The sequence below is a fragment of the Chelmon rostratus genome, chromosome 2 (assembly GCF_017976325.1).
Source record: "Chelmon rostratus isolate fCheRos1 chromosome 2, fCheRos1.pri, whole genome shotgun sequence".
NCBI lineage: Eukaryota > Metazoa > Chordata > Actinopteri > Chaetodontiformes > Chaetodontidae > Chelmon > Chelmon rostratus.
This window is the reverse complement of record NC_055659.1, coordinates 8,078,453-8,103,848: the sequence shown is the minus strand read 5'-3', so window position 1 is coordinate 8,103,848 and position 25,396 is coordinate 8,078,453. Positions and strand designations below refer to the sequence as shown.

General features: G+C 41.2%; 2 protein-coding genes across 3 annotated transcripts in view; both read right to left on the bottom strand.

Moving 5' to 3' along the window:
• Positions 1-647: 647 nt before the first annotated feature.
• LOC121620263 (T-complex protein 11-like protein 1) lies at positions 648-9,558 on the bottom strand. 2 transcript variants are annotated; one of them, XM_041956249.1, is made up of 10 exons: positions 9,450-9,558; positions 8,174-8,264; positions 7,922-8,051; positions 7,688-7,808; positions 6,269-6,489; positions 5,496-5,632; positions 4,640-4,821; positions 3,456-3,637; positions 2,851-3,023; positions 648-1,884 (listed from the first exon to the last, which is right to left on the bottom strand). In XM_041956249.1, the coding sequence occupies exons 2-10, from the start codon at positions 8,250-8,252 to the stop codon at positions 1,652-1,654; spliced, it is 1,458 nt and encodes a 485-aa protein (XP_041812183.1). In that variant the 5' UTR covers positions 8,253-8,264; positions 9,450-9,558; the 3' UTR covers positions 648-1,651. The 2 variants fall into 2 exon arrangements, with proteins under 2 accessions (XP_041812183.1, XP_041812191.1); XM_041956257.1 differs by having other exon boundaries at positions 9,445-9,545.
• A 1,243-nt stretch (positions 9,559-10,801) lies between these two features.
• The window catches only part of phc2b (polyhomeotic homolog 2b (Drosophila)), a 34,195-nt gene continuing 19,600 nt past the window's right edge, over positions 10,802-25,396 (bottom strand). The window contains exons 8-15 of the mRNA XM_041951243.1: positions 23,078-23,388; positions 21,879-22,077; positions 16,930-17,141; positions 15,542-15,671; positions 14,504-14,609; positions 14,285-14,399; positions 13,104-13,428; positions 10,802-12,979 (exon numbers count right to left, since the gene is read on the bottom strand). Of these exons, the coding sequence (XP_041807177.1) occupies positions 12,825-12,979; positions 13,104-13,428; positions 14,285-14,399; positions 14,504-14,609; positions 15,542-15,671; positions 16,930-17,141; positions 21,879-22,077; positions 23,078-23,388 (1,553 nt within the window). The 3' untranslated portion in view covers positions 10,802-12,824. The remainder of the gene's footprint in view (positions 12,980-13,103; positions 13,429-14,284; positions 14,400-14,503; positions 14,610-15,541; positions 15,672-16,929; positions 17,142-21,878; positions 22,078-23,077; positions 23,389-25,396) is intronic.

The window sequence follows — 25,396 nt, the reverse complement described above, 5'->3', positions numbered from 1 at the left end:
CAATGTCCTGCCCACCAACACCACAACCTGTGATGATGAGGAGCATGCCAAGTTTCTCAGGCCCACCCCTTGAGTAACGTTGGTGTCACTGCAGCTGGAACTTATTTTAGCCACCATATTGCGAATGAAACATTACTCGCCTGTATGAGTTGAATCTCATAGATTTAACTTGAATGCGACAGCGAACGTCAACAAGTTCATTTTTTGAGCCATAATTTAGCAAGCTGAGTCACAATTGATAGGCTAGAGCAGGGGTCGGGAATCTTTTTGGCTGAGAGAGCCATGAACACCACATATTTTTGAATGAAATTCCAGGAGAGCCATACAATATGTTTAAAACTATAAATACAAGCAGGATATTTCGATGCAAATGCAGCATGGCGTGTGTCGAAGTGTCGCTTTATATTTGACCGCTTCATAGATGCAATTTTATCATTGCATATTAGACACACAGCAGAACCAGCTTTCTCCACAAAGTACGATACTCGTCGTTTTTTTTTCTTTTAGCCATCTTCTCAGAAGCGTGTCAAAAATTAGTTAGCTGACAGCGGGATTAACGACAAGCCGTAGTGCGCCTTTGCGCATGCGCACATCGACCGCTATTTTTGACAGCAAAATATGGCAGCCTCACTTAAACAGTGCCTGTCACTACCCGATCTGCGTTGCCTCTTCTGCGTTGCCTTTGTGATTGATGGATAGATAGATAGATAGACACAACGACATGTATGTTTGCCACTTTCCCATTGAAATGACTGCGAACCGGCTTTCTAGTCGTTGGCTCGCGCGTGCGGCCATCAAAAGAGCCACATCTGGCTCGCGAGCCATTGGTTCCCGACCCCTGGGCTAGAGCATTATTTCTTGCATTTCTCACATTCTTAGTCTCAGTCTCAACCCACGACTAAGTTACTGAAGCTCTGTCTGACACGGTTTCTTTTAGAGAGATGCAGGATGAGTTAAATAGTGACTTCTGCTTCATTAGTAATGAAGTAGCCTAGTTTTGAATGAAAGGTACGGAGCAATCACATGTTGTTAATGTAACATGTATCAGTCACCTTGATTATTAATAATCATTATTGAACCTAAAAGCGCATCGGCCGACCCCTAATATTTTTGGTTTATAAACAGGGTGGGGGGTTAACTTAGAAAAAAAGTGCACACTGTCTTTGGTATAAACATCTGTCAACATAAAGATAAGAAGAGAAACCTGCTACATTTTAAAACTGAATATTTACAAGCTATGAGCCTAATCTTTGGTACTTTGTTCTTCCTGAGGGTGTTTATCTGGAGATGAAGTAAACGGAGTGAAAACCAACAAATGTGTTTTCCAGGCAACTCGTCTTCTCAAATACGTTTCAGAATCACAATCGGTCTCTTGTTATGACTCATACTGAGTCTTCTCATTAAAACACTACAAACTACTTGTCAAATGTGTGGTTAAGATGCACTAATGTAACAATAATTCGGCACCTGCCTCATGCTTTGATTTACACTTTCTTTGTGTACCTGAAAAAATACAATAATAATTATATACTTTTTTTGGTCTTTCCCTTGAATATTCTCACTCACTGTATGTACACTCTATAGCTACACATCCAATGACAAATGGCAGCATATGTCAAGGCCACCGGAGGTTGTCTGGGTCGGCCTCAACCTAGCGTGAGTCCTCCCCGGTGTCGGCCTCTCCGGGTGGGAACAGCAGTTTCCTGAGGATGGGTGCATAGAAAGGACCAAAGACCGTGCGGTTGAAGTGAACGATTCGCCCAAAGGCCGTCCCCAGCTCGGCTAGCTCGGCACTCACCAGCCTGAGGGGAGCGGGCAGCTCTGGACTCCTTTTAGCGGGGCCGCCCTGCAGCATGGCCTGGAGGAAGCCCTGTACCCTTTCTCCTGTGTTTGATGGAGAGAGGAATGAGGGGGTGGAGGGAGAGAGAAGGAGAGAAGTCAGCTCTCTGCCGCAGCAAACATCCAAGTTTAAAAACATGCATGTGGACAGAGAACCCAAACTGAATGATGTTATAATGCATGTTTCCACTGTTGACTGAAAATGGTGCATCCCCAAGATGTCAGCTCTCTATAGATTAAAATATACTACCACATCTTCTTTAAAATTTATTTTGAAAAAGCCTTGAAGGGATTTTACTGACCCAAAGAATAAAACACTCCTTCAAATGAAGTGAAAACATAACAACCATCAACCTGAGGTTATCTGATTTGGTTAGCTGTTAAGCTGCATCCAGCAGCAGAAGTTCTCTAAAATGTGAACATATAGTTCTTTTCCTATATTGTGCTTAGAGCTGAAACAGTTAATTGACTTATAAAATACTATTCCGTGACTCTTTTGACAATCAGTTGATTTGAGTAATGTGGTTTCAGCTTCTCAAATGTAGGATTTGCAGCTTTTCCTTGTCATATTTGATAATAAGCTAAATTATTTTCCATTTTGGACTGTTGGTTGGAGAAAACGACCAGCGTAAGGCTGTCACCATGGCAGCATTTCACAGACAAAAACGATTAGTTAATCGATAAAGAAAAAATTGGCAGATTTATCAGTACTGAAAATAAATGTTTGTTGCAAGGCATGTTTCATTGCATCCACCAAGCTGTCAGCTCTTTACAGACTATGTACAGCAACTTCTTTACTGTTATCTCTATTATTATTAGCTAAACGTATTTCCAGTAGCTTTGAGTGGTTTGTTTTTATCAGTCTAAACCACAGTGTAAATGAAGTAAAAACATATTCAACCACCAATATTTAACAATATAAACTTGGCACCTTAAATCTAATACAGGGATTTCTAACATTTCTCCCCCATTTGCGCTTCAGTTAATCATTCATCTTGCGCTCAGCCTGACCTATGAGTGTGCGGACAGGGTTGTTCTGCTTCCACAGCTCAGATATTTGTCCTTTCAGCAGATCCAGGCTCTCTTGAGGCAGCGCTGCACCTCCCTGGCCGCTCAGACCGTCGGTCACCTGCTGCAGTACTGTCTCCCCGAGCCCCAGCAGCGCTCCCTTCAGGTCAGCCTCCCTGCGGCACCAGAAACCAGCATTAGACGAACCACCAGCAGGCTTCATTAGATGTGTACTAGGTCACAGGACTATGAATTTATCCATTTATAAGGGGTGTTGAGCGAAGGGAGTCAGTCAATAAATAAAGGTCTTAAATAACATCTAGGTCTCAAAAGAGGTTTGGATTAAATAAAAGGACATTTTAATAAAGGTGATTAAGCGAGAAATAGCCTGTGCTGCACCACAGAGTGAGCAGCCCTCGAATATCACAAGCTGCTCTTCCACATTTATCCACTAATCATGACGGGGCCTCTCTTAAACAGAAAGAATGAGGTTAGGTGGATCTGTTCTGACAAGCTAGTTGCCTCCTGTCACCTCCATTGGTTTCCTTCTTATACAATACCTGTTCCCCATGACAGCCAGTACAAGCGTCACCAAATCCTCCTCTTACCTGGTGTGACTGCCCTCCAGCAGGGCAGCGACGGACTGCCTGAGTTTACCTACAAACCCCTGCAGAGAGAAAACCGCACCCCCACACTGAGCGTTGGTCAGGAGCAGCACCGACGCCTCCAGGACCAACATCTGGAGCCGCTGGCCCAGGGCGTCCAGGCGGGCTCGGTCCATCAGCGCAGTCTGTGTGTGGGAGGTCAGGTCAGGGTTGCGTGTCATATGCTTGATCACAGGGAATTTTCAGCATAAATATGAGCCTTTCCAAAGAAAACTATCCGCTATGTATCTAGTGGGCAACATTCTGGGCCTCGGATATAAAAAGCTGACCTGGATCCTCTATAATAGTGATTCAGAGGTACGTTTGCTGTTGCTAGAAGGTACGTGGAAAGATTGTAGAGTAACTCAACTATTGGCAAAAAAAAGAGGAAATTATTATTTGATTAAAAAATATTCATCCATATATTGAGTCAGCTGTAACCCCAAACGCTACATGTTGTGACTGAGAGTGCATATAAACTAATTATCAAGTGAGCAGACAGGTCTAACCAGTAAGCTGAAAATAATGGATAAACGATTGAAATAGCTGAAAGTAACAGAAAAACATTGCACTTTGAGATTTGTATTCGAATGTAAAATGCGTTATAAATAAAATCTATTATTATTATTATAAAAACAGACTAAATAGATCTCTTAAAGCAGCCTAATGCATAAATGGTTCAAACTAAAAGTAATGGATATACAGGTGAAATTGTTACGTAAAAGTAATAAAGAAATGTTTCAAATGTTACAAGTGGTTAAAATACAAATGCAAACTTGGCCAAACCACCTAAACACTGGCAGTTCAGGTACATAAAAACATTTCTGTAGGCTGACAATTGACTTGACTTTATATGATTAGAAATAGTGTGAAATAACACAGAGTTTTAAACTGGTTCAAATGAACGTATTTGAAACATAGCGGGTAATGTTGATGAAGGGTTACTTGAGTTCATCTGACAGGGCTGTGTGGCGACGTCAGACAAAGAAACTGTTCTACATGAGCTCTAATGTGTTGTCAGATGCTTTAACATGCAGCAGGGTGAGGAGGAGTGTGTAGGGAGATTGAAGATTCCCTGATAATCAATAAAATATCACTCAAATGAAAGCCGGAGTGCTTGTGATGTAATTTTGCAGGCAGGACCTGACCTCGGGATATTTCTGGTCTTGCGGGTCCCAGTGTAGCAGACGCATGTAGGCCCGGTTGAGGACGGCGGTGGCGCTGACAGGACAGCGGCTGTCAGGACTGGGAGAGTCGGACTGAGCTGTGACAGCCGACGCCTCTTCTGACGCTGCCGCCTGAAGCCAAGCAGTAGTGTTGTCCAGAGAAGCTGGAGAAAAACATGACATGTATAAATAAACACCTCAGCAGTTACACATGATTAACGACCACTGCAACGCCACTGAATTACCAGAGGATTCACAAGGTGTTTGCAGTGATACAGACATGGATGTATTCATGAACGGTGGGTTTAAGTCTCAAAATCAGTTTGTGTTTGCAGCACATTGGCTTCACTCTCACAGCATCAGTGTGCTGTCTGTACCAAAATGAGATAATTACACCTGCAATTACTGTGAAAAAACTGGTATGACGAGAAAATACATTGATTGCTATCCTATTTACAAACCACGTTAATTCATTTGTTATCAAAATGCATTTCAGAGTACATTCATCTTTCAGAAAATAAAAAAAGACATGAGTATTTAGTACCACTGCTAACGTGACTGTGTCAGCACTGAGGACCCTATCTCTCTGCCAATAAGTCTGATTAGCCAGCTGCACTTAGACAGATCGAGTTCACTGATTGGCTGTCCAGCTCCTGACCCAAACTATGAGAGGCTGAAAAATTGCAGGATAGTGCTTTAGCGCTTGACAAAGGTCAAAATCTGTTTAATTGAAAAGTGAAATATGCAATGACCGTAAATTTCACAGTCACAAAGTCACCTTCCTCGTCCATCGCTCACAGTGAAGCGGTCAGATTAGAGATTTTAAAGTCTTCCTCACCTGGCTGCTTGTCTAGGATCTGCTGGAATTTGGCCCTCTCGTACTGCACGGCCTGCTGCAGGAGGTGAGGTCTCAGGCTCTGGATGGTGAAGTTAACCATGTCGGTCTTCATCAGGCCCAAGATGCGGAAGATCTCCCTGAGGAAACGGCAGGGAAATTAGAGAAGCTTTACCTAAAAATTACAAATGCAGGCTAGCAAACTTTATTTATATAGAAGAAAAAGTGCTTTAGAGGAAGACAAAGAAGGGGTGAGAGAAGTGACTGAGAAGACCATAAACAAAATTAGCTGTTAACTTTAACAGGAGGTATGGAGTCACAGCTACAAAATTATAAAACATTATGATAATAATGACTAAATGACTAAACGTAATACCGTCAGAACAGCAGGAAGTGTTTTTAGACAAGCTGCTGGGTATTTCAAACTTCGCTGGTTAATTATCTGAAACTGATGGTTACCTCTGTTACTCGAATGTGTGCTAACACATGAGAGCCACAAACACTAACAAAAATATATTATTTTCCTGCACTGTGGCAGCTCCAAATGACAGTGGGAACAAAATGTCAGTAAACTTTTTACAGACCACTTTTAAGGGACTGAACTGTAAGAAGCAAATATTGAGTATCATTATAGATCTGATGTAATAATGTGGTTTAGTAGTGATGTGAATGGAAATACAGTTGTTGACAGACCTTGGACGAGTGACAATAGTATGTATTTGTATATACTTGTGTATAAATTCATATGTAATAGGTGGTGTTAACCTGCCCCTCACCTCAGGAGCTCCACAGGGTCCTTGAGTTCCCTCAGTGCTTTGACCTCTGGGTCACGTACAGGCGCACATAAAGATGCCATGGTGTTGATGATGTATCCTGCCAGTCTGTGGAGATCCAGAGCTCCATGATCGACCTCCTGCTGAATCAGCTCCATGTCCAGCACCTCATCCATCTGAGCTCTCAGTCTGACATGACCGGGCAGCAGCAGGGACTGAAGCATCTATCAGGGAATATAAGACTGCCTTCAGTTGAAAAAATGTTTAGTTTATCCTTTAAGGTTCATGTGGTTTAGTTTTCTTTTCCTCTACACTTACCAACTGAGATTATATAGTTGTTCAGTCTAATGAAATAATCCATGTTAATATCAGGCCCTAGTTTATAAGATATTTTGGCATTGATAAGTGACAAAGAAAGGAAAATAGTGTTGCTATTACATAAGAGTTCAGACAAGTGAATTTTTTCATCATATTTCCATCCAGCTCTGTACATACTGTGGCTTCATTACAATTCATTAGTTACCAAATGTAGGGCTTCTTTGTTTATGTTGAGCCTCTGATATAGGTTTATATATCTTCATCTGAGTTTCTGAGCTCTCAAGGTTCAGTATTTGCCTCAACAAGACAGTGCTGGTTGGGATCACGTCAATGAAGGATTAAAGGAATAATTTGTCATTTTGGGAAATACATTTATTTGCTTTTTTGCCAAGACTTAGATTAGAAGATTGATGCCACTGGAATCTTTTTGTCGTCACGAGGTTGCCAGGCAACCAGTGGACACTCCAGGAGGTGACTGTGTCTGGCCATGAAATAGACTGGCATATAATACCCTGAAACACAACCGTGTGTCATTTTTACTCATTGGATTTTGTGAGCATTAGATGTGCTACTAGGTGTATTTTGTTACCGTTCAACCGAGCCAGGCTAGTGGTTTCCACTTTTTACGCTAAGCTAAGATAGCCTGCTGCTGGTGGTAGCCTCACACTTACCGCACAGACGTAAAGAGTGGTGTCAATTGTCTCATGTAACACTCAGCCAGAAAGCAAATAAGCATATTCCCCAAAATATCAAACTATTCCTTCAGTCAGTACTGAAATTGATCATTAGATACACCAAGAACTGAAAGTACCATATCATCTTTTTTTGCATTATAGATATTGTGTTCTTTTGTGCTGTATGTACATATGAGTACAACAATCAGTAATGGTAATATTCAGTTGTTTCACTGCTAGATTGTATTATTACCAACTTAATTCTTATTTTTATATTTCTTTTCCTGTGAAGAGCAGATAGCTCTAATAAAGTGTCGCTCTGTGTTTATATTTCTCTGGCTTTGATCGGCATGTGAGAATGAATGGGGTCAGAGGTCTCAGCAGACCCTGTTGCTGCTAATGCGTCTGATTTGATGCCATACACACTTACAGTCTTGACTTCCTGTAGCAGAATTACAGCATGATTGTAGTTTGGAGGATCACTGTGCAGCTCCTCTTGAAGACTGTCCCAAAACGCCCGGTGAACAATCTCTGTCACTCTGCCCTCCAGGCTACAGAAGGAGAAACGATTAAAGAAACAGCTCAAAAGAGACTGAACTCTCAATTCATTTTGGAAATAAGAGTATAGAAGGTCACTTTAGCTGTGGTGGAGTGTTTTTCTTGCCTGTCTGGAGGCGGGCTCCTGGGTTTGAAGCAGAAGTCTGTGTTCACCACTATCTCATGTGCGAGGCTCAGGTTGGAAACACAATTTTCCAGCTCCATCAGACTGGATAATGAGGCAGTGGGTGGGCTCCCTGACACAGGACAGGACACACACACCCACAGATAATTAAAACTGCCATGGTAGTAATAATTCAATTACTAATGCTCCCTGAACGTGCCTGAAAACAATAACTGCTGTAATAAAGCTTCATACCCGTAGGAGAGTCAAGTTTTTCCAGACAGGGAAGGTCGGCTGGGGAATCATCAGCGGCCTCGTCTCTTTGATTTGGCATTTCGGCAACAGTCTAGACATTTAAATTACACAGTGACTAATCAACAGAGCTTGGTTAAATTGGTCATTTTGTTTCTTGTCATAACAGTGTGAACAATAAAAATATTAAGAGCTGCAGTTATTAGTAGACTGAGCAATTACTCAGTCAACCGAGAATTAATCTGCAAGTATTTTGATCACCGATTAATCGTTTTAGTTAATGCCAAACAGAAGATCGTAGTTTCAGATGTGAAGATTGCTTTTCTGTACTTTTCTTTGTTACATGATACTAAACTGAATCTCTTAGGGTTTGGGGCTGTTGGTCAAATAAAACGAGCTACATCTCACTGGGCTGTGGGAAATGATAACAGGCATTTTCCACTTTTCCAATTTATAGACAAAACAATTAATCAAGAAAATAATCCAAAGACTAATCAACAATGAAAGTAATCGTAAATTGCAACCTTAAAATATTATAATTTAGCAAATGTACTATCATGGCAATTAGATGGTAATTTTACAGCGAAGCAGTGGTGGAAGAAGTACTCAGATTTTTTACTCAGCTAAATAACAGAACCACAGTGCAGAAATACACTGTTACCAGCAATGCATTAAAAGTTTTACATCAAAATGTAAATGATACCACATGCAAAAGTGCTCATTATGCAGAATTGCCCATAGCATAATGAAGTACATTACATTATTGGACTACTGATGTATTCGTGTGTACAGGTGGGGCTAAGTTTAGTTTATGTACTGATGCTGGGTGTCTTATGAATTTACCCTGGGGATCAATAAAGTCATATCTAAACCTATACACAATACACCAGAATTTATTTGTTGACTATATTTTGTGTTATTGATGGTGGTAGAGTAAAAGTACAGTATTTGCCTCTTAAGTGTAACGTTAGTGGATTCATATTAAATTTATAAAGTAGCAAAAATTGGAGAGAGGTAGTACAAGTAACGTTACCTCAAAAATGTACTTAAGTAGCAATATTTACAATAATTGAGTAAATGTACATAACATAAGCTAGTAACTTTCCACCAATGGAAAAAAAACCGTTAAATATCAAATTAGCTTGCTGGCTAAAATCTTCTTCTTAGCTAGCTAAAAGTACACAAGTCACCATGATTAAAAACAAAACAAAACAAAACAAGAATAAACTTAAAATTGCGATGTAACGACACAAAGACGCTGACTAGAGGCTCACCTTACCTGTTGTTGGTATTTCGATGAGTTTATCAAGACTTCAAACGATGAAAAATGTGGTTAAACTTGCTAACAGTATCGTTAACAGTTCATGTATTCAGCGTTTAAAAGCCACATACAGAAAAAACATCGTTCAAGTTTAAACCTGGACTAAACCACTCTAGTCCATATATGGGGGGTGAGTTTAAAAATGTCAGACTTTGTTTTCGTTTTAATGCATGGTGTAACCTATACTTACTAGTGTATTATGATACTAAATATGGACATAAACGTATTTAATTGCTGACTTTTATTACTGTCAATATGAAAAGCAGGAAAAAAAGACGGCTTCATTTGGTTTGGTCCGTTCTCAAATCAAAACAGTGGGCGTGTCAGTGCTGTGTGTTTCTGCTGCTCTCCGCCCCTCTGACAGCTACAAACACCGCAGCGTGTCAACGCGTTTGAAAGCGAACTCACCACACCTGTTCCTTGTTTGTATGTCCATTGTAGTTCAGTGGAAACAAAATGGAAAGCGGCCGGTGTGATTGTATAACCGGTCAATTGTTTGAGACACACGGCTGGAAATGTCCTGTTTCCTATAACCCAGAACTTCGAGAATGCATATATGCAGTGAAAGTGCTGTGCAGAACAGTGAACACACAGACGTGTAGAATGGACTCCAAATCCCCAAATTAAATACCACTGATGTATTTTTCAACAATACACTTTTGTACCGTTTTTTTTTATTATTTTACTTGTCCTTTGTCACCCTTTACATCCCCTCTTATCAGAAACTCTTTTTTCTTCAATTCTACATTTGTTTTTTTCCTACTTTCACCTTAGATTTTTGCTATGGGCCTACTCCCTGTACTGTTTGTCTTATAAAGCCACTGCTCCTATAGTGAAGTTGTTTTTAAAAATATATATATAAAAAATAGTTCCTTTGCTGCCAACACTTAAATGTCCTTACATGGGATTTATAATAGATTGTTTTACTTTATTTGGTCATTATTAGTGCTGAAAGTGCTTGTAGATGATCACAGAAATCCACTTCAGTGACAGATAAATTGTTTCAGTCATTTTCCAACATATGGTGGTTCATGAAACACAAATTTAACAATCTGTTGCTTGGTTTTATGTCACTGTAAACTATTGTATTATAAAGGATGGTTTTCTTGCTTTTGAGAAGGACCTGAGCTAGAGATACTTTACGACAACTTCAAGAGGGGAGCAGCTAAGGTAATAAACAGAGAAGCACATAAAACAAAGCCTAACAACGTGATGCATGGTAGTAATTGATCTCAAAGAGTTGCAATATTGTCCCAAAACACGTAAAATTGACTTTTCTATTCAGAGACGCACACAAAAAGATGTCCCGAGACAAAACTGTATTGCAAATTATTTATAATTGCAAAATGTTGTGTAACAAACTGTTCTGATAAATACAAGCATTTGACAAAGCTTTATCTAAAAAATGCCGACCTTCCATCACAGCCACAAAACACAAATAGATATGATCATATTTTAATTAGAAATAAAAAAAACATTACAAAACAACTCCCAGGCCATGATATTTATACATTTGCATATTTCAAAATAACATCATTAAATTTCTGTTTCAAAATATCAAGGATAACTTAAAAAAAAAAAATTTCACACCTAATTTCAGTCTTTTTCCTCACTTGAGCTGCTATGTACAGGAAACTTGTTTGCATTGCTGCACAAATGCCACTCTCACTGTAGGTGGAGTATCTGATAACATTAAAGCAAACAACAAGGAAAATAAGTGCCAAAAGCAGGGCAACATACCCGAATTGTTTCTCGGATAACTTAGTGTCCTCCTATTAAACCGAGACAAGAAATCAATGTCATATTTCGGTAAATTATTTTGAAGAAGTGGCAAAAAAAAAAAGAATAATTTGCCAGCAGTTTAAATCTCTAGGAGAAAAGTGGCGAGTTCCTCATGAAAGGGAAATCAATGTCACAAAAGAGGCTGCTTAAATGGTTTCTCTGTATTCAAGCTTTGTATTCGGAGCTGTGTGAGTCTTATTGTTAGAAAAGGCGAAGGAGCATCTACTGAATGAAAATGAGAAAATAAATGAATGCAATTTTCTGTTCACAGCCACACATAAAGCCGCTTCTCTTTCGCTAACAAAACTATACAAAAAACGTCTCTAATTATATAATAATAAATTCAGGCTTCACATGTTTCTCTCAATGCCTCAATTCATTAGCAACTGTGCTGCAGTATGACCCAACCTGGCCACAACTGAACAGGTAGTGCACTACTCAACTTTATTTTCTTCACTGTTCTTCTTTAAAACCTCTACAGTCTTCCTAGGGGAAAATCCGAGACCCCATTTACACCTGCTATTATCATGGAATCTGTATCTAGATGTGTTATCTGGATAATGACATTTGACAAAAGGCCTTTGCCTTAACACCTGTTATTAATAAGTGCTTGTTATCTCAATTCTGCCCGGATTATTATCAGATCTTAATATGCAAAACAGATACATAACAAGGGACAGTCTCAGGTCAAGAAGGCAATGTTGCTGTATGAGCTCAGCTTACTTTTTCTTTGCAGAGGAAAATGATTTGTAGCTTTTTCACAGGCAGCTACACACATAGATTTTTCTTCTTTTTCCAAACTGGGGCGCCCTGGTGTGTGAGGAGTTTAAGCCACTGACCATAAACTGCAACATCCTTTGTTGTGTGTTGTTACCCACCTCTCTCTTCCCTTACTGCCATGTCATTATGTTGTCATTTCTCTACACTCGACTCCCTAATTAAAGCATAAAATGCCCAAAAATATGGAGCATGGATGGCATTTAGATCAGACCACATCCAAATCAGGCCTGGTGGATCCGATAGCAGTCTGATTGCAATGTGTTCTGCGGGCATTACATCCTGCGTTGTTCCTTATCCAGATCAGATATCCAAAAACAACTTGCACGCTATTACCAGGTGTAAATCAAATATTGACTAATTTTAATGCAAGACTCAACACATGGGGATTTGGCACAGATGTCACTGTGGCTCATGTTTTCAATTAAGTTAATTTCAGAACTGCTTAACCCCTGTGAGTGCATGTTAACACAGATGAACAGCTTTCAGTGCTCAAGCTGCAACTCTAATATAGCCGCCATCGGTCAGTTCAAAGGGTCACGTGGTTACTAAGCAGATGCAGGTGGATGCGAGTGCCAGCTGAAGTTAGATTCTCTCTCAAAGCTCCCAGTCCAGTCGTGTGGAGAGGGCGAGGTCATAGTGCAGTCAGTCTGTGTTGTCAGTGCTGCGATGATGCATCGTTTGCACTCTTCTGTCGCACACTTACAAACACACACACACATAAAAATGCAGACACGCTGAGATCAATGCACAACACACAAACACCCTTTCCTGCTAAGAGTCTTTGAGCATGTTGATGCGTGCGAAGATCTTGAGTGCAGGTCCCAGTTTAATGTTCATGGTGCTCATGAGGTGGTCCTCCTTTAACAGGAGCAAGGCCTGTCCGTCAATCTCCTGAGATCGAAACTCGTCTGCTATCTCCTGACAACCTGCATGAACAGAAGAAGCAGCACACACTGCAGTTCACACTAAAAACAGGACTCAAAAGCAAAAGAGTCTGATGTTATGAGTGTGTTTCCTGAACAAACAGGGGTCTGTGTGTACCCCACTGACCTGGCAGCGAACGGATGAACTCATAAACTTCTTCCACATTCCACTTGGTGGGGTCGTTGGGCAAGAAGCGCTGACAGAGTGAAGGCGCGTCTCTCCCAGCGCAGCCCTCCTGGTCCGAGACCCTGCTGGGATGCCGGTGGACGGGGACCTGAGCTGGGGCCGGAGCAGGAGCCAGGGGCCCTGAGCTGGCTGCCGACAGGGGAGACGGCGGCTCCTCGTAGCTAGACATGTCCGAACACGGGCTGGACTCCTCCTGACTGGGCTGCGAGGGATGCGGTGACGATACAGAACCGCCCTGAGTCTGCTGCGGTGAGGGGGACAGCTTCTGAAGAGGGAAACAGGGAAGGCGTGACGTCAAGGCTCAGCATTTGAGAAATTAATGGCTCATCAGTAAAACACTGCTGGGACATTGTGTCAGACACAGCAAAGATTAAAAGGGTAATAATTAAGATTTATACTGTTCAATTGCTTCAAATGAGTATAATACAACTGCAGGGAGTTGATAGGCTTGTTGGATCGATACCAACGCCTCGAAAATTACTTTGTCAGGTGCTGAACCCTCTGGATTATAAAACTCAGTTCCTGGTCCAAACATGAAACAAAAGCACCCCCCACTGGAGGTTCAAAACCCGACCCTCGTGGTATTACATAACTCAAAACATTTGGCCATAAAGCCTACAGAATCTGTTCTCCAGCCAAAAATTTTATATTTTTCAGCATTAAATATTGTGATGTACTGTATTATCTGTACAATTTCTGCTTTCATTATCTAAATTACTTGTCTCCATTATAATAAATGTAACCTTGTGTTATTACAGGTTTCGGGGTAAGTTCAAGTCTCGGAAAAGCAGCAAAACCCCCCCGGCAAATCCAGCTGCTTTTGACATCTATATAACTTGTGCAGGGGGCAGAAAATCTCTACTGATGCTTCTCTATTCCTACTGGTCACCACTAAATGTTGACAAAGATCATAGAGTACTTAATGACCCTTTAAAGACAGAGGGAGATAATCAGGCACGGACACAAATGATGCCCAAGTTCATTAAAAAGCACGAGGCGTGAAAAGTGCAGGGCATAAAATGTGCAGCGGAAGCAGTATGAGATGGGAGGTAAAGTGTTGATGAGGAAGTTTTACAACAGTGAAGGAGTGTGTGGGTGTGTGTGCGAGTCGGTTTCCATACCTGCTTCTTTGCCTCGATGGTGGAGGAGCCCTTCGATCTTCTACGCCATCGATTCGTTGGTTTAGTCCTCTCTGGACGGAAAAGGCCTATCCGCTTTGTGCAGCCCACGTTGTACCTGTCCAGAAAGGTCCATTATTCGAGCTTTTCCTTTTCCATATAACTGGTGCTTGTTTAAATGCGTTTAAATGAGAAGAAATGTCAAACCAAAAGGTGACTTGCCTCTTTGCACAAACCATGGAGCAGAATCTTTTCGAGCCTTTGAAGGTGTAGGCAAAGTCAACCCAGCCACAGTATTCACATGTCAGCTTGGGTTCCTGCTCTTTTTCTGTGAGAAGGGAAACAGCATAAACACGAGACATTTGCACAACTGTAGTGACGTAAAAGCAATGAACATATCGCTACATTTGGTGACAATGGTGGTTGTTTAAAACGAAGACAACTCCCATGATCCCATGCTACTTCACAACGTCATCAAACTAGTTTCTTGTCTTAATTTTTTTGATTGAGAGACCCCAGGCGGCAAAACTGACACACTATGTGTTTAAGCAGGCCATGAATCAGCCAAATGCCACTGATCCCCATGAAATACAGTTTCTGTTCCGCCTCGTTTGTTTACGGAGGTAAGCTAATATGCTACTGCTAACACTTTGCCACTTCCTGCTATTCACTTTTTCACTTCAGTGGCCTTTTCTGTGAAGCCAAACGTGTTAATCAAGACTTCTGCAGGTTTTCTGACTGACAAAAGGAAAATGTTCCAGGAAAGGACAAACTTTAAAGCAACTAGAGTTTTTAAAAGCACCACTGGAGGAACTACATTATGTAGCGGGTTGGTTTTGGTCTGGGAGGAAAGAGAGTCACGCACAGGTCAAGTGGTTTGGTGAAGAGATGCAGAGGCATGTAATTATACTGAGGGCAAGCTTTTCTACGACAACACACAGAGGACCACAAGTGCAGCACCGGCCCTTGTCATAATTCATCACAGCAGCTCTGGGCTGTTTGTCAGGTCTGTATCCTTTAAACAACAGTAACCCTGCTGCAGTAACTGTGTGTGTTAAGAACATCATGGTCTGCCCATCGTTATGAGGTCTGCACATTGTTATGCTACAGTTTCATAAACCTTCTAAATCGGAGTAAATAAAATTTTCACAAGCCTCAGAGAGAAGTCGGATTGGGGCAATCCTGTTTTCGTGAGCACCAGCACAGCTCACACACACTGATATACACAACCTATTGTACATGTCTAATGCTTTGTCTCACCTGGCTGGTTCATGTCCTCAGGCTCAGAGTCCGTGTTTGCTGCATTGCTGACCGGGGTTTTGTCGGGGTCTGAGGAGAGCTGATGATCCAGCTTCTTTGGGCTGTCGATGAGAATGGGCAGACGCTCCACCTGGTGACAGGTACAAAATATTAACAGCTCTACCAAAATGAAACGGTGCATGCTCCGGGGAGGAGAAACAAAAGCTGTGATTACTCTGCCTGATGATGTAGCTGAACTCCATCATTTTAACAATCCTCTATCACAATTCTGACAGCACAGCAGCAATATTACGTGCAATGATGATGATGATGATGATGCCAATTTGACAACCCATTTATAATCAGTCTCCTTGTGTTACTTTACTGTAGTATTGATGAGATGGGATGAAATGAAATGAGGTGGGAGCAGACACTTTCACTGTTCAACTCAAGGTTTGTATGACTGTGTGATTTGATTAAAAGCAGTGCTAAAACAGTCAGCTGACAAACTACTACTTGATACAGTCTTAGCAGAATAAGTAAGGCGCATTCAATATTGCTCAAGCAAAATAAGTCATTCAGCAGAAAATTAATCGATTCATTGTTTAACTCAACAAATCAAACAAAAATGCCGAAATGTTCAGTCTCCAGCCTCTTAGGTGTGAGGACTTGCTGCTTTTCTCTGTTTTCTATCATTGTAAATTAAATATCTTAAATGTTTTGGACTGCTGGTCAGACAAAATGAATGTGAAGACATCATCTTGGGCTCTGTGAACTAGTATTGGCATTTTGCCATTTTTGCCATTTCATAGAATAAACACATAATCCATGAATAGAAAAGGTAAACACTAACAATCAATAATAATAAAAATAGCCATTATTACAGCCCTAGTTGAAACCACTATATGAATGTCTAAAAAAATATGAATTCCTGGTGCTTGTTTAGCCTTATATGCATGTAAATATATTGGGCATTACACCAAATGTCCAGTAGGAGGCAGTGAACCCAAAGCCTAGAAATTACAACAAACACGTTCATCTTAACAAAAGGTTTTCATGAGTAATAAAGAAATGTCAGCCACGGGCTTTAAGATACACATTAAAAGATATAACAACATCAATTTAAAGGGAGATGACAGATTAAAAGAAGGATTTTTATGCCTTGAGATGCTGCGATATGCAGCTCATTACCCACACCTTCATCCCTCTGCACGCTTTCAGCTACAGTCTGACCTCACTATAATTAATGACTGACTCCAACAGAAGCTGTGAGCAGTCACTACTCGTAGTAACAGAGGGTTTGTGTTTGCCTGCTGACAGCTCCCTGCAGGCGAGTACACTGGAGAGTGCAGCGGCTCTGGGTTGTTTATCATGTCTTGCTGCTGGTAAAGCTGAGATTGGGCACTTACACACACAGGGAACGGCTCCGCTCCCTCCTGGATGACAAAGCCTTCGATGACATGTGTGAGGACCTGGGGCTTGACGATGGCCTGGGGCGGTTTGTTCTCTCCGTTCTGCGGCGTGCTGCCCGTCACAGTGGGCGCCTCGCTCTCATTTCCTGAGGTCATGGCTGGAGGTGGGGTCCCAGGTGCAGCACTCGGCCTCTTGGTTGAGCCCCCTCCTGGCCAAGAAATGAATATAGCAGCATCCAGTTAATATTTGAGAGCATGAAATGTGAAGAGCTGACTAGTGGATTGAGTCTGAATGATATTAGAGATAATAAGTGGGTGATTAATCATTTCTGTTACTTTTCAATGACAAGCACACTCTTATTACAGCTTCTTGAATGAGGCCTTGAAGCAAATATTTTTGGGTTTTGGACTGTGGGTGAGACTAAACAAGCATGCTGAAAAGCTCTGGATATTTACACTGGGCATTTCTCACTATTTTGTAACATTTTATAGGCAACCACGAATCAATTAATCAAGAAAATCATCGGCAGCCTTGATCTGTCATTTTCTTATATTTTATATCCAACAATTGATTAAGGTAACAATCAGCAGATTAATTGGCAATTAAATTAATAATTAGTTACAGTTCTAAATGAAATTACAGTAAAGAAACTTACACCAGCAATGTGAAGGAGGGTAAACTCATTATACCCACTTTTATTACTTGATACTGAGGAATAACATGAATAGTTTGAACTTTAAATTTAATCACTTTAATCATTTTAACCAGGTTAAGTACTGATTTGTCTTCATAAAATCCAAGATTATATAACACGTATGCATCAGATACTTCGCGATGTATGCATAGGAAGTTACTTCATTCAAATCAGAAACGTAATTGTCACATTACAGCCACCTACATGCAAACCCGTCTCCAGTCGCATCCACCTGACGTGACCGTGACCGTGCAATAATAGCTGAGCATTTGAAGTGACCGACTGGCACACTGTCGATCAATAAACAGCAAATCGATCACGATCACTCCGACCATCACGGCAACGCCTCGACTTTTCACTTAACCCCACAAAGCGAAAGTAACCATCAATGGTTTGTCGTCTGAAGGAGAAAAGTTTTCTTACCGCTGAGCTCAGAGAGAAAACATGTGCGGTTTCAGCGGGTGTTTGTTGTTGCGATGATCCGACGCGCACCGACCCGCCGCCGCTGTTTCACGCCGAGATCGCGTTTAAAGAGCAGCGCCGCTTTAGACCCGTAAAAGACCAGCTAGTGAACCAGGGTCCGCCTCCCGGTTTCCTCCCACAGCAGCTAACGGTGTCATCTCTGATTCTCCTCAGGCTGCTGCAGCGGGACCACAGGTTTCACCCGTGAACCCGACCCGAAAAGAGTCTGCAGCTTCAGCCCAGTGCAGCCTTATCAGCGCAGACTAAAAGTGGAAGTGCAGCTGCGGAGTGATTAGGTTTGATTGACACCTTGGTCAGGCGTTAGGACGTATTTACGCGCATGCGCAGAACAAATCAGGTTTCAGGTAAATCCAATACTAACAATGTATGTTTCTGTCACGACTACAACCTACTTGTAAAACTACAGCCCATTAGAGCGTCAAATAAACAAGAGTGCATGTTTTCAGCAGGGCCACAGAAAGACATTTTAGGGCCCCAGCCCAAGTCCCCCATCTGTGCACCCTCTAAGAAAACTCACACCACGCACCAAAAAGCTCTGGAAATGTTTACTATAACAGCTATTAATTATGTGGATTTTTTATCGAATTTTTTATACTCTTTTGTAAATTTAGTTATGTGTGGGATTATATTTCCTTTTGGTGGTGCTGAGGCAGCATTCAGACACAAAACAGGAGGGAAAACAAAAATTCAATTTGCTGAATTGGTGGGACCCTGTTGTGATGCACGCAGGGGTGGTGAGATTATTAAAGATAAACCAGGAAGTCCAGTTCAGTAACAGATCCATGAAACCAGTGGGACAAATTAATTGTGACTGCATGATACTGGTATGCAAAAAAGAATTTTACCGTTCACAAGCAAAGACAGAGCGAGTTCACCACTTTGTGAACACATGATTGTATAAAGGATGTTACTACCTGGACTCAGGACTCAGGAACACTTTGTTAAAGTACTGTCAGTAAATAGTTTGTTTGCAAATGACTGCATTCTGTTATTATGTCCGTTTTAAACAGAGGCCCAACGTTTTTAGAATTAGGGTTGTATATATATTCTGTAAAGTGTATTGATGTAATGAACACTACTTCCTTTATACACCCCCATTTAAAGACTTGACGGTCTCTCTGAAATCCGTTGGCAGAGAGCAGGGCTGAAGAAATTCTGTGCAGATTAACTGTCGCTGTAACCTTGTATACTCAACCCTGACTGAAAAAATGCTTTTCTCTGCATGTTCTTTACTTAAATGTTACATTTAAGTGAAAAAAGCTGAAACCTATCTTCATCAGAGTGGAATACAGAAATAGTTCCCTGCGGTGGTGGTGAGCAGTGCACCTCCACAGCACATCACACCCAACTCAGTGCCCATAAACAGCAATTTGTGGTCTACAGAATGTTTCATTTTACAAGAAACACAGCATTAGCACTATTTCCAACCATTCAGGAGAAATAGCACCATAGAAACTGATCCATGTCAACATTTTTAAAATACACCCCAAATAAGTTTGTGCTCAGCAGGACGAGTACAGCTGCAGCATGATCATACACTTACTGTCACAAAGCTACTGACCATGAGTCAAATCACTCACCAGACCCTGCTTGATCCCTTTCATCTAAATCACCTGGCTGACAAAGTGTGCACAATACGCAGAAAATGCTGAGATACAAAAATACATTTTACTGACGATGCAACATTTCAGGGATTTTCTTGATGTATGCCGCTAAAAGCTTTTTAACTGGATTATATATCGGAAGAAGCACTTCACAGTCTGCCCACATTTTAAAAACAGTTTGTACAAAGTTTAGACACTTTGAATCTTCCAAGCTACAGTCATAATAGTCTATTAAACAAGGATGCCTCAGACACTGTCTAATGGACAAGAGCTGGTCTCTGACTGAAAAGTCAAAAGACCCACCCCTGCAAGCAACATGTACAGTGACATGCAATAGTTTGGGTACCATTGCTCAAAATTTCTGTTACTATGAACAGCTAAGATGACACGATTTTTAAACAGCATAAAGCTAAAGACAACTTTTTTTTTTATTTTTCAAGTGAGATTGCTTTATTTCCATCTATCTTTCATTCCATCTACAATTTTAAAATAGCAAAAATGGAAAAGGGCCCAAAGCAAAAGCTTGCATGGTCAGTACTTAGCAACGCCCCCTTTGGCAACTATCACAGCTTGTAAACACTTGTGTCGCCAGCTAGGAGTCCTTTGGTTCTTGTTTGGGGGATTTTCACCCAGTCTTACTGCTAAAGGCTTCTAGTTCTGTGAGATTCTTGGGCCTGCTCTTTTGAGGTCTATCCACAGATTGTCGATGATGTTTATGCCAAGGACTGTGAGGGCCATGGCAAAACCTTTAACTTGTGCCTCTTGAGGTGTGAGAGATCCATCCCTGTGTTCCACAGCTGGAGAGGTATTCTTCTCATCACATTCTGCAACCCTTTTTCTCCAAACATACCTTTGCCCATTGTGGCCAAAAAGCTCTATTTTAACTTCATCAGTCCACAGGACGTTTCCAAACTGCATCAGGTTTGTTTAGATGTTCCTTTGCAAACTTCTGATGTTGATTTTTGTGGTGAGGATGCAGGAAAGATTTTCCTCTGATGACTCTCCATTAAACTCATCTTTGTGTAGGTGTCGCTGCACAGTAGAAATGAGCACCACCACTCCAGAGGCTGCTGAATGTTGACTGAGTTTCTTTCACAGTCGAACGAGGCCTTTGATTTACCTTTCCAGCAATCCTGTGAGAACTTCTTCAAGACGGCAACTTTACCTCCACTGTTGCTGGTAACTGCCATTTCTTAATTATATTACAATCTGAGGAGATGGTTGCCTGAAAAAGCTTTGCTGTCGTCTTATAACATTCTCCTGCTTTGTGGGAAAATTATTTACATTTTCAGAGCGTTAGGCAGCTGCTTAGAGGAGCCCATGGCTGCTAATTGTTGGGACAAGGTTTGAGGAGTCACAGTATTTATGAAGCGTTGACATTTGCATCACATGGCCTTTTCTAGTTAACAAAGCAGGACTGGCCAAACTTTTTCATCCAACATGTACAACAACAATTCTGTGCGTTGTCTTCAAAGAGTCATTGAAAAAGATAGATAAAACACTCCCTACGCACTCTTTATACACTACTTTGGTAGTGTATATTGTAGTTAATATCCACGCATTACTATACATTGACTGCCAGTTTATTAGAGTGAACACCTGTCCAATCTAACACTATCATAGGAAACTATGTGTGCCAGAATGTCCATACTACAATTTACCGTCAACAAAATAATAAAAACAATACACGTCCATAGTGTTCATATTGCTGCATTCATTGTGATCATGATAATTCCTCCATTTGCTTAAAGTATGTTTAACTGATCTTCAGGGCTTTTTATTGTGGGTTTAAATATTTGTGCACTGCAAAGCATTGAGTCAATTGTGGGTATTGGATGAGTTTTTGGCCGCAGCAAAGGGACATCACAGCAACAACAACAAAGCAATAAGAGACAAAGAATAGTGAAACTAAGACACAACATGTTCCGAATCACAAGTAAACATCAGTGTTGACTTTTTCTTTTTTCTTTGGTAACAAAGGAGAGCAGAGCAGATATAATGGTACATTTTCTGTGCCAAGGGGAAAAGTTGTAACTCCGTTTTTTAAACTAGTACCAGTCATCTTGTCCCAGTGGCTAATTGGTTTACGAGTTTGTTTACCAAAATGTTTGAATACTCTACAGAGAGTAATTAAGTAGCTTATAAAGTCATGCTGAATCATTACCTTGTGGCTGAACAGCTGGTGTTGCTGGGTCGACCTTGGGCTGCTCGACAGGCTTGGCGGGTTGTGATGGCGAAGGCGCAGGTTGCTGCTGTTGCTGTTGCTGTTGCGGCTGTTGTTGTTGTGTGGTGGGGGTTGGACACGTCTCTCTGACCACCAGCGATGTTGGCTTATCTTTACAGTCCTGAACAAGTCGAGAGGGCTGAAATGTGCATTAGAAACAAAACGTTAGAGGGAAAAATGTGAGAAAGTACATCTGAGACAGTATTGAAAAGACAGATCAGGGACTGCTAGTACTTAAAATGTCAGTGACTCAAAAACCATTAGGCTTGGAAAATATCACACCACTGGGAAAATATTACACCAGGAATCCCAAACTCAGAAGATTCTCGTGTATGTCTTGGAGTAGAAATGGATTTGGTGGGTGTTTTTGGAACAGTAGTTTTTGTTTTGCTGGTTACCACTTAGAAAAAAAAAAAATGTGCACAACACAAAATGTCAGGATGTTAAGTAGGACAGAAAGTTATGCCCCATTAAAAACAAATGGAGGACTAATTTTTTCAAGCACTAGAGGGTTCCAAATAAAGTAAATAATTTCCAAGACTGTGAGTCTGAGTCTACAGCCATGCTCGAGACACAGAGCGGCTGTGCTCTGAGCTAACCACAAATATCAGCATGCTAACATGCTCACAATGACAATACAAAATGCTTACATTTAGGAGTTATAATATCTATACCCTTTTAACAATCTTGGTTGAGTATGTTAGCATGCTAACATTTGCTAATTAGCGACAAACACATGGTACAGATGAGGCTGGTGAGAATGTCATTAGTTTGGCTGGGATTTGGTCATAAACTAAACTGAAATTTTGACCTGATGGGTCCTTTAGAGGAAAAGTCAGGGGAAGACCAAAGTGATTATAATATATCCCGAGGGGGCTTAAATATGTGTAGAAAATTTCATGGCAATTCATCCAACAGCTACTGAGAAATTTCACTCAAAGCCACAAATGTCAACCTCATGGTGGCATCAGAGGAAAAGTCATGCACACAGTCATTAGGATTCATCATCCTGATACCATGACTGTGTGTACAAAATGTTCATGCAGTTTTTTGCATTTGATGCATAAAATAAACGTTTCCTTGCGGTAGCACATACTAACATTCAAATGCTGGTTTGAAACTTTGGTAACTGTACTCACCGTTGGCTGTATTTGTAGGTTGATGGCAGTGAGCTGGACGGGCTGAGCTTTGGCATGGTTGAGGGAGGAGTGGAGGGCATGGGGGCTGATGGTGGAGTGGAAGATTGTGGCCTGCTGGCTGGGCGTGGAGGGTTGGTGGGGAGCAGGTTTAGGCAGTACAGGGACGGGGTGCTGTGACGGTTGAATGGAGGCCGTCTGCAGCAGCTGACCCGCGGTCCTCTGGGAACCTTGATTCTGATGGACCACGAACTGCTGCTGCTGCTGCTGCTTGTGCTGCTGAACCAGGGAGTGGGGCTGAATCTGAGTGTATGCTGGAATGAGAACAACAAGATTTCGTTTTTAAAATTTATGTATTCAACCAGCTGCTGTGTTTACCACCCACAGACACTTCTGTTGTGTCCTAAATTCACGAGCCACTGACTGCGAATAGAGAAGACTTTAGTTTCTCTGCTCACCCCTGTACAAGGAAACCACTCAAAGCAGAAGGCCATCAGTGTTGTTTTTTACTTTGTAAGAAGACTTATAGAATAGCATTTACTGCTTTGAGATACTGTCGGGAAAGTAAGAATTCTGCATTCAATAGTGCTGAAACTAAGTCAATTACTCGATTAGTTGATGGTCAAAAAAAAGACAAGACAAAAAACATTAAAATGCATAATGCACAAAAAACATTCTCTGGGTTCTGCTTCTCACATGTGAGTATTTTCCGCTTATCTTTGTTTTTTATCAATATAAAGTGAATACCAACTTTTGGATGTTGGACAAAATAAGCAATCTGATGACGTCACTTTTGGTTCACTGCATTTTTTGATTAACACACTGTGTAAAACTGAAAAATTATTTTCAGATGAATCAATAACAAAAGTAATAGTTGCAGGCCTACTGTTCAACTAAGATTACGCAATACACAGTGCCCACCACAGTCCTATCAAACATTGCAATAGTTTATAAAAGGTATGTTAGAAATGTCTCAAAGTTGCAATTGCTTTAAACTGTCCATTCTCAGTGTTTCTCAGCACTGAGAAACACAGATGTCTGCACAGGAGAGCTTGTTTATAGTGCTCCCTTCACCTGTGTGCCCCTTGTTGACAGGATGTATTATTAAGAGCTTGTTGAAAGGTGCAGAGAGGACCGCTGTTGCAGTTTTGGTCTGACCATTACTCACAAACTGTTTCGAAATGGCCTGTCACCACCTGTCAGCGCCGCTGTGTGTAAAAAGACATCCTGAGATCATAACTTGCCCCGAAGCCCGGGACACAGCACATCAATCTTGTATTGTGAGATCATGTGTGAGTGGGAGAGTGTTCAGCGGAAGTAGCCCGAGGCTAGTCTAATATTAGAAATGCCTCAGGAACGAACATGTGGAGCCAACAGTCCATGACACTCTTAATAGAGTTAATGTTGAGTCAGCTACTCCAAGCCCCTCTGCTGCCTCCTTGATGTCTAACAACTCTACCAGGAAACTATAACTCTTTGACTCATTCTTATTGCTAAAACCCACTCAAGACATTAGTTACTCCTGCACCACAGCACTTTAGTAGTGTAGCTTCTGTTATATGAGCCATGTGAACATAGAGGTGTGTTTGGTGATGTTAATAAACCCCCCCCAATATCTCTAAGCATGGAAAACTGCCAAGTACATCAGCATTTGTCTCAAATCCCCCTCGCCCCCACCCTCCTCCTCTCCCCCCTGTTCTTTTCATGATGTTTTGTGTGGGATAGGCTCCATCTGGTTTCAAAGTTTCCCTGTGAGGCACTAACCGCAGTCTGTACCCTGCTGTGGAATATATAGATGTTTCTATCCAGCAGAGCTTGCATGTCATTAGTCCCTTTAAGGCTACAGGATCTGCTGAAAAGTGTTTTCTTTTTCTCATGCTGGGACACAGTGGAACCCACCAACAGAAAATTTGGTTAGAAATGGTGTACGGGGAAGGATCATTTCATTTAATATTTACAATATCCAGAGCAGGATGGATACGAGCTTTGGGTGGGTGGATACGACCTGCAGCATGATAATCAAAGATGTTAGCCTGTGAGATGGTTCACGCTTGAAAAGCAATTTAAACAGACACTTCAAGGGATAATAACATCCATCAGTTCAGCAGCCACACCTCGAGGAGCAAAAATAATCGATTTTTAGACGCATCGTGATTTTCTCTTGAGAAATTCAGCATCAATGCACAAAACTCCTTTATCTGAATTTGAAAGTGGTTCTTTATAAACTATTTTTTGAAAAACTGAGGAGTGTGTCGAGTACAAAGGCATAACCACATTGTTAAAGATGAAGAGAACAGAAAACGCTATACACATGACTTTATT